This window comes from Rhinopithecus bieti, unplaced genomic scaffold (assembly GCF_001698545.2).
Source record: "Rhinopithecus bieti isolate Rb0 unplaced genomic scaffold, ASM169854v2 scaffold_62057, whole genome shotgun sequence".
Lineage (NCBI taxonomy): Eukaryota > Metazoa > Chordata > Mammalia > Primates > Cercopithecidae > Rhinopithecus > Rhinopithecus bieti.
The window spans coordinates 406909-416394 of record NW_016823572.1 but is presented as its reverse complement, the minus strand read 5'-3'; the positions used below and the strand labels follow the sequence as shown (position 1 = coordinate 416394).

The 9486-nt window shown below is 47.2% G+C and overlaps 1 protein-coding gene across 1 annotated transcript in view; it reads left to right on the top strand.

Moving 5' to 3' along the window:
- Window positions 1-6: 6 nt before the first annotated feature.
- Window positions 7-9486, top strand: part of BAIAP2L1 (BAR/IMD domain containing adaptor protein 2 like 1) — a 117972-nt gene continuing 108492 nt past the window's right edge. The window contains exon 1 of the mRNA XM_017861643.1: window positions 7-231. Coding sequence (XP_017717132.1) covers window positions 181-231 — 51 coding nt within the window. The 5' untranslated portion in view covers window positions 7-180. The remainder of the gene's footprint in view (window positions 232-9486) is intronic.

Here is a 9486-nt window from a genome sequence, read left to right as displayed (position 1 = left end):
CCGCAAGTTTTGACATTTTGGCAGCGGAGGCGCTCGCGGGCACTCTCGGGCCGACGGCTGCGGCGGCGGCCAACCCTCCGGAGCCCCTTAGTCGCGCCCCGGCGCTCCCGCTGCCCGGAGTCCGGCGGCCACGAGGCCCAGCCGCGTTCTCCCGCGCTTGCTCGCCCGGCGGCCGCAGCCATGTCCCGGGGGCCCGAGGAGGTGAACCGGCTCACGGAGAGCACCTACCGGGTAAGCCCGGGGCTCAGGGAGGTCAGGGCTTTCCACCTCGGGGGTCAGAAGGAGACTTTACGCGGGAAGGTACTTTCTCAACCCCCCCAGCTCCCCTTCGCCTCCTCGCGCCCGTCCTTCCACCTCGCCCAGTCTCTCCCACTCCTCCCCTGGCCCTCTCCCTCCTCCCTGTCCCTCCCCATCCCTTACCCCCCACTTTTCCGCCTCCTTCCCTCCCACCCACTTTTCCCCCTCCTTCCCTGCCCCCCATTTTTTCCCCCCTTTCCTCCCCCTCCTCCCTGTGCTGCTTCCCTGTCTCTTTCCCTCCCCCGTACCTCTCTCTCTGCCCCTTCGCTCCCCGTTCACTCTCTCTCCTCCCCTGCCCCTCCTCCCTGTCGCTCCCCTCTTCCTGGTTCTTCCTTCTCCCCGTGTCTCCCCTCCTCCCCTGTCCCTCCTCTCCCCTCGTCCCTCTCCCTCCCTCTCCTCGTGGTTCTTTCTTCTCCCCCGTGTGTCTCCCCCTTCACTCCTGGTCCTTCTCCGCCTCTCCTGTCCCTTCTCCTCCCCTGTCCCATCCCCTCTTCCCTGACCCTCAGAGCGCTGGAGACCGCCCCCCATCTCCTGACCGGCTCCACATTTTACAACCAGTGCACTTAGATTGGGGAGGGGTCTGTTGTGCCTCGATGGGAGCCCACGTCCTCCTCCCAACTTCTTGGAATCAGTGACCCGCGCTGGCCTGGCTGTCGGGCTTAAGCCTCCGGGACCAAAGACACAAGCTCGAGTTTCCTCTGAGAAAAGAAAGCGCCCAAGAATGTGGGGGTGAAACTCCCCTGTTACTAGGATCGCCAGGTGAGCCGAGCTCTGGGCGTTCTCCAGGGAAACGCACTCCCCCTTAGACCCTTCTTCTCCCAGCTTTCAGTTGAACTTGGCTTTTATATATGGGTTATTTGGTGAGGTTCTTGAAGTCAAAGAACAACCGAGGTTTTAATGAAATTGACCTAACCTTAAGGAATGCATTCATGGTCGGTCTCTTAACTTGCACGTGTTAGGAGAGAATTTTTCCTGAGACAGACAGAGACTTAGGATTAGTGGCCAGTTTAAGTACTAATAAATGAATTCCAGGTGAAATAAGATATGTTAATCATCTGCTATTAATAGAACACAAAACAACTTTTGTTTTAATTCAGCCTAGGCATCTCAAACTCTTGAAACTTTGATGTTCTCCAAGTTCGTGTACAGGCATGTTTAAGGTTGTAAATGGTTGGTCGGTTGGTTGGTGTGTTTTATCTTTTTTCTGTCCCTGGTGCTTGAATCAGGAAGTTTGGTCATTTTGATAGACTTTTTTAACCGTAAAATTTTAGTTTCTGGGGTTTCAAAGTCTGAATTCCTAAAATCAGAGGAGTCTTAACTTTTGTTGAATGAAAGTAAGAGAAGAACATGAACATTTTTGTTATGTATTGAAATCCAAGAGATTATCCATTCTGTTTATCTTAACCCAAAGTGTATTGTCACATATAAATTATGCCTGACAGGTAGGGAGAGTAGAGACAGTTGACACAGTGTTTTTGGTGCTCAGTCACTGGGACCAAAAACTCTTCCTATTCGTGTGTTGCCTTCATAGAGGGCGATCTTTAGACATCTGGGAAATTCGAATGTTGAAATCCTACATTTGTATTGAGATTGCTACTATTTAAATGACCCGGAAGACGTTGCTGCATGAGGTGTGTCGGGAGCTGACCAAGTGTGTTAATAAAACGTTCTTTCTGCCAGACTCAGACCTGGGAAGTAAGTAGTAGCTGCCCTGTTGACTGTCAGTGAAGGAAAAACTTTGTAATTGAGGAACACAGGCCATTCCAAATTTAAGGCAGAGTCTGATATCCACTGGGGTGCAAAAACACAGAACACCACTACCTTCCACCCTCCCTCCAAGAACAGAGCCCTGTGTATCTTCCCAGTCTGAGCTGCGATTGAAACTTGAGACTAGCAGTCAGGTGTTCTGAGTTAAATGCCGCTTTTTTTTTTTTTTTCCTCCTGCTTCTTCCTGACATAGACTTTTATTAGCAACTCCTTAGAGGGACCGTACCAAGGCGAATTGCAGCGTCACAAATGCCAACCACTTGGGCATGTCGTATTACCCAAAGAACGGAAACTGCAGGGAAAAAGTGTGGATTTCATCATTTTGGTTATGTGTATTTGTAGACATAAAGCAATGTAAATGGAGATTAAATACCAGTACCTGATTGTTTTCTATTGCCAGGTGTCTGAAAGCATACTGGAAAGCTCACTAAATGTTTGTTAATTTTAATTACTATTTCCTTGGTAGTGTTTTGGGACTTTTTTTTTTAATGTCTAGGTGGTAGGATATTTACAGCATCAGACCACAAGTTTATGTCATCTATGAAATAGTGAGGACTGCTAGCCTATGCTTTGGCCATGCAGGCAATGCAAAGTGAAATTTTGTAGTCAGGAGTCTGAAAACCCTTTCCCCGTCTCTGTATTGGGTTCTTCCCCTTATCCCGCCCCGCCTCGTGATATTCAAGCCGAAAACAATCTAAGCTTAATATGGCAAAAACCTAGCGGCAGTGTTGATGAATCTAGTGCTTTAAAGAAGAGATGTCCTCTATGTTACCTAACCATCTACCATATTTTACTAATAGAAATGCAAACACAACCAGGTGTGTTTACAAAAGCCACCTGCAAATGATTTTTTTGATGATCTGCTAGTATGGGTTTTACTTTTTAAAAAAATACTCAGGGCCGAGCGAGGTGGCTCACGCCTGTAATCCCAGCACTTTGGGAAGCCGAGGCGGACGGATTGCGAGGTCAGGAGATCAAGACCATCCTGGTTAACACGGTGAAACCCCATCTCTACTAACAATACAAAAAATTAGCTGGGTGTGGTGGCGGGCACCTGTAGTCCCAGCTACTGGGGAGGCTGGGAGGCGGAGCTTTCAGTGAGCCCAGATCGCGCCACTGCACTCCAGCCTGGGCGACAGAGTGAGACTCTGCCTCAAAACAAAACAAAACCCTCAGGTTTCTCTGATTTTGAAATAAAGGAATACTTTAGAGAAAAGGAGGAATTATAAAGTAACGTGATCCTCTGTAGCCAGTATCAAATATCCTTAAATATATGCTGTGTACACATTTGCTGAAATGTCTAAAATGTATATGTAGGCAAATGATTACTGGAGAGCCATGTTAACTGCCAGGACGATGTGTGTATTTTACTAATTCTCAAACAAATGATGTTATAAGCCTCAAAATGTCAAGTAATGTTGCTGTTACTAATTAGAGTTCAGCCAAAAATCCCTCCCCCCTCTACACTTTATAGCATGCCCATAATTTGCCCTCAAAAGCTTGCTTGTGATTTTGCATGGTTTTCTGATGAGTATATGCTCTCATGGTAGAGGAAGAAGTTCAAAAAAACCCTTAATTAAGAGTAGCCACAGCCTTCCTAGAAGAACTGTTAAAGACTTAGGAAGTAGGGCTGGGCGCGGTGGCTCAAGCCTATAATCCCAGCACTTTGGGAGGCCGAGGCGGGCAGGCAGATCGTGAGGTCAGGAGATTGAGACACTCCTGGCCAACATGGTGAAACCCCGTCTCTGCTGAAAATACAAAAATTAGCTGGGTGTGGTGGCACGTGCCTGTAATCCTAGCTACTCGGGAGGCAGAGGCAGGAGAATCGCTTGAACCAGGGGGTCAGAGGTTTCAGTGAGCCAAGATCACGCCACTGCACTCCAGCCTGGGCGACAGAGCGAGACTCCATCTCAAAACAACAAAAAAAACTTAGGAAGTGGAGGAAGAACGGGCATGGCGGCATCCAGGGATGTCCTACCTACAGGAATCTTGCTAAATAGAAAGTAAAAGGGAAGATGTCACAGAAGCCTTTCAATGTCACCTCAAGGAAGCAAGCCCAAACTCTCTTTCAGATTGCAGACACCTCCATCCATCTTCCAGCCCCACCTTAGGCTACATTACCTTCCCCCATAACACTTCCTTAGAATAGGCTATGTGATGTATTTATTTCTTATGTTTCTTTCCCTCTCTTTCCACCCCAACTAGAATGTGAGCTCTACAAGGCAGTGAGCTTTTTGTTTTATTCCAAGCACTTAGAACAGTTCCTGACACATAGTAGGCATGCGTCTTTGTTGAATGAATGGACATTTATCCATTTAATGTGTGAAGCACCTGTCCTTTGCTAGGCTCCTGGCGCCCTCCTATGATACTTTTCACAGAGTTCTTAATTTTTTTTTTTTTTTTTTTTTTTTTTTGAGACGGTGTCTCGCTCTGTCGCCCAGGCTGGAGTGCAGTGGCCGGATCTCAGCTCACTGCAAGCTCCACCTCCCAGGCTCATGCCATTCTCCTGCCTCAGCCTCCCGAGTAGCTGGGACTACAGTCGCCTGCCACCTCGCCCGGCTAGTTTTTTGTATTTTTTTAGTAGAGACGGGGTTTCACGGTGTTAGCCAGGATGGTCTCGATCTCCTGACCTCATGATCCGCCCGTCTCGGGCTCCCAAACTGCTGGGATTACAGGCTTGAGCCACCGCGCCCGGCCTAGAGTTCTTAATTCTAAGTAAACATCAGCCCTCCAGGTGAATGTGGATTGTGTTTGCTTAACTATTTACATTTATTTACTTTTGAGACAGGGTCTTGCTTTGTTGCTCAGGCTGGAGTACAGTGGTGCAATCGCATCTCACTGCAACCTCCATCTCCCAGGTTCAAGCAATTCTCCCACCTCAGCCTCCTGAGTAGCCGGGACTACAGCCACCACGCCTGGCTAAGTTTTGCATTTTTTGATAGAGGCAGGGTTTCACCATGTTGGCCAGGCTGGTGGTTAACCAGATTGAGAAACTGAGGCCTTGGGTCTCTTAGTGACCGGCTGCCACATCCCACTTACCATGCCTTTGTTTGTATGATACTTTAATTTCCAGTGACCAGCAGATGCACAAACCAAATACATTTTCATAATGCAGCGATCTATGGTGTCACTGGAATTTTCTGTCATTCTGTTAATTCGTCATCATTGGCATGTTTTGAACAAACTCTCTTAATAAAATGAGGCTAGGAGCGGCGGCTCACGCCTGTAATCCCAGCACTTTGGGGGGTCAAGGTAGGTGGATTGCTTGAGTCCAGGAGTTCGAGACCAGCCTGGGTAATGTAGTGAGACCCTACCTCTACAAAGATACAAAAATTAGCCAGGTGTGGTGGTGTGTGCCTGGGGTCCCAGCTCCTCAGTAGGCTGAGGTGGGAGGATCACTTGAGGCCAGGAGTCAGAGGTTGCAGTACTGGAGTGGTGCCACTGTACTCCGGCCTGGGCAATAGAGTGAGACCCCATCTCAAGAAAAAATGATTATTTTTTAATTAAAAACTGGGTGGAATGTTGAAAATAAAAATCCAGTTTGTTTTAATTATATGCAGATTAGCTTTCCCTTGAAGGTCTGTGCAAGACAAGAATTAATACCCACAACTGAAATAGTGTCACAAATGTAAATCAAAAGCTACAGGTATGTAGCTGGGACCACATGCACCACCATGCCTGGCTAATTTTTGGTAGAGACGGTGTCTCGCTGTGTTGCCCAGGCTGGTCACACACTCCTGAGCTCAAGTAATCTGCCTGCCTCGGCTTCCCAAAGTGCTGGGATTACAGGCCTGTATTCAAAGCTATAATAATTCCAACTAAATATTCCAACTTAAAAATAAGTTGTAAAAACTGCATAGAATTTTAGCTTATCTGCTGACACATGCAAATATATTTTAAAGTTTGTTTTTAAAACTTTTTATTGAATAGCAGTATACATAAAGTTGTGCCTAAGTGTACATAGCTGACTAACTGTTCACAAACTGAACACACCTGTGTAACCACCACCCAGATCAAGAAGCAAACCATGGCAGCCCCCTGAAGTCCCCCTCGCAATTGCTGCACCCCTCCAAGGGTAGCCCCTCTCCTAACTTCTTCTTTTTTTTTTTTTTGAGATGGAGTCTTGCTCTGTCGCCCAGGGTGGGGTGCAGTGGCATAATCTTGGCTCACTGCAACCTCCACCTCCCAGATTCAAGCGATTATCCTCCCTCAGACTCCTGAGTAGCTGGGATTACAGGCTTATGCTACCATGCCTGGCTGATTTTTGTATTTTTAGTAGAGATCGGGTTTCACCATGTTGGTCAGGCTGGTCTCAAACACCTGACCTCGTGATCCACACACCTCAGCCTCCCAAAGTTCTGGGCTTACAGGCATGAGCCACTATACCTGGCTGGGATTATTTTCTTTCTTTCTGGGTTTTTTTTTTTTTTTTTGAGACGGAGTCTTGCTCTGTCACCCAGGCTCAAGTACAGTGGTGTGTGTGATCTTGGCTCATTACAACCCTTGCCTCCCAGGTTCAAGCGATTCTCCTGTCTCAGCCTCCCAAGGAGCTGGGATTACAGGTGTGCGCTACCACGCCCGGCTAATTTTTATGTTTTTAGTAGAGACTAGGTTTCACCATGTTGGCCAGGCTGGTCTCAAACTCCCGACCTTAGGTGATCTGCCAGCCTTGGCCTCCCAAAGTGCTGGGATTGCAGGCTTGAGCCACTGCGCCCGGCTGGGATTATTTTCAGACTATTCCAAGATATTATGAGTTGTGCTTTATGAATGTTCTGGCTCCCATCTGATGGCCATAGGCCCTCATTTCTCTTGGGTAGATACACAGGAGCAGACTGGCTGAGTATTAGATATTCAAATATTTGGCTTTAGGAGAAACTGCTGATTGATTTTGCAAAGCAACGCGCCAGTTGCCATTCTGCCAGCAGAGTGTGAGAGCTCCTGTTGCTCTTCATCCTCGCCAGCTGCTGCTACTTCCCATCCTTTTAATTTTTGCCATTCTTGTGGGTATGTGCAAAAAATAATTTTAAAGTAAACACAAAACAAACAAAATCGTTTGTTCCAGGCCTGCTGGTGATGTGTCGTTTCTCTGTAGGGCGTCTGTAACCTTGGCAGGGAGCCCCGTGGGAAATCCTTCAGGTCAGAAGACAAACCAAGACCTAGGGAATTCTGGTCTGAGAGAGGCCATACAGTTGTGGTAGTCATTAGAGGAAGACATAAACTGAAGTTCATTAGACTCTAAAACTATCATAACGGAACGCATGAAAGCGGTTTTGTTTTGTTTTGTTTTGAGATGGAGGCTTGCTCTGTCACCCGGGCTGGAGTGCAATGGTGCAATCTTGGCTCACTGCAACCTCCGCCTCCTAGGTTCAACTGATTCTCTGCCCTCAGCCTCCTGACTACAGGCGGGTGCCACCACACCCAACTAATTTTTGTATTTTTAGTGGAGACGGGGTTTCACCTTGTTGGCTAGGCTGGTCTCAAACTGCTGACCTCAGGTGATCCACCCTCCTCAGCCTCCGAAAGTGCTAGGATTACAGGCGTGAGCCACCGCGCCCGGCCATGAAAGGGTTTTATTGCATAAGGGATGTAAATATCCCTTATGTTAAACTGGAGGGCTCGGAATGGGGTGCAGAGTTATGGTTAATTGCATTTTCTTGTTAATTAAATATTAATTAAAATACTTTCCTTTTTATGTAACATTTCTTGAAAATGTACCTACTTTGGGCCAGGCATGGTGCGGGAAGAGGGGGGGCAGGGGACACATGCCTGTAATCCTAGCACTTTGGGAAGCTGAGGCAGGCGGATCACCTAAAGTCAGGAGTTCGAGACCAGCCTGACCAACATGGTGAAGGCCTATCTCTACTAAAAATATAAAAATTAGGCCAGGCGCGGTGGCTCACGCCTGTAATCCCAGCACTTTGGGAGGCCGAGGAGGGCAGGTCATAAGGTCAGGAGATCAAGACCACCCTGGCTAATGTGGTGAAACCCCGTCTCTACTAAAAATACAAAAAAGTTAGCCGGGCATGGTGGCAGGTGCCTGTAGTCCCAGCTACCCGGGAGGCTGAGGCAGGAGAATGGCGTGAACCCGGGAGGCAGAGGTTGCAGTGAGCTGAGACTGCGCCACTGTACTCCAGCCTGGGTGACAGAGCAAGACTCTTGTCTCAAAAAAAAAATAAAATAAAATAAAATAAGTGTAAATAAGCGTGCCCAGAATCCTGCAAACCAGAGATAACACTAACTCTTGCTGTCACTTTTTCTGATATTTTTCAATACATATTCCCCTGTGGATTTTCTGTGCGCTGTCGTTCTGATGACTGCACACGACTCCATTTTTCATCATAATTTATTGGTCAGCCCCTGTGGTTGGACGTAAATCGTTGCCAGTACTTTGCTATTACAGCGCGGCCATGGGCATGGTTGCAGTCAAAGCGTTGCGCAGATCCGTAAGCAGATCCATGATGTTTTCCTTAAGCCACATTCCCAGAAGGGAGCTCTGGGTCAAAGGGCAGGTACATTTTAAAGCCTGTTTGCTCAACATTGCAAAATACCCTACAGAAAGCATGCACCAAATGATGCTGTCAGCTGCATTGTGTGAGAGTGTACCTTTCCCTGAACTCCAGCCAGTTAGGTAGACTTCTTTTTTGAAACAGAGTTTTGCTCTTGTTTGCCCAGGCTGGAGTGCAATGGTGCTATCTCGGCTCACTGCAACCTCCACCTCCTGGGTTCAAGCAATTCTCCTGCCTCAGCCTCCCTAGTAGCTGGGATTGCAGGTACCTGCCGCCACACCCAGCTAAGGTAGACTTTTTTTTTCTTTTCTTTCTTTTTTTTTTTTTTAGAGAGGGGTCTTAAAATGGCTACATTGCCCAGGCTGGCCTAGAATTCTTGGGCTCCAGTGATCCTACCTCAGCCTCCCAAGTAACAGGGACTACAGTCATGCACTGCCATTCCCTGCTCAATTAAGTAGATCTTTTAAAACCACTTCCTTTTTAATAACACATAGAAGGGGTGTGTGTGTATGTTTTCAGTATTTAAGCATGTGTACCATATAGAATATGGACATTGGCCAGAACACCCACGATTTCATGCCTATTAATAACTAGGCATATTTTCCCCCATAAACTTAGAATTTGTAGATATGTGCAGAGTAATTACAGCTCTGTGACCTTTCAGACCTTAGACTTCTGTTCTTATTTTCCTCAGCCTTGATTTTATACTTCTGTTTGTCTTCCTAACCTTGAGTCCTTCTGGTTTATCATGATTTTAGTGACTTGGAGTTTTAGATTTTCTTTTTTTTTTTTTGTAGAATTTTTTTTTTTTTTTTTTGAGACGGAGTCTTGCTCTGCCGCCCAGGCTGGAGTGCAGTGGCCGGGCTCTCAGCTCACTGCAAGCTCCGCCTCCCGGGTTCACGCCATTCTCCAGTCT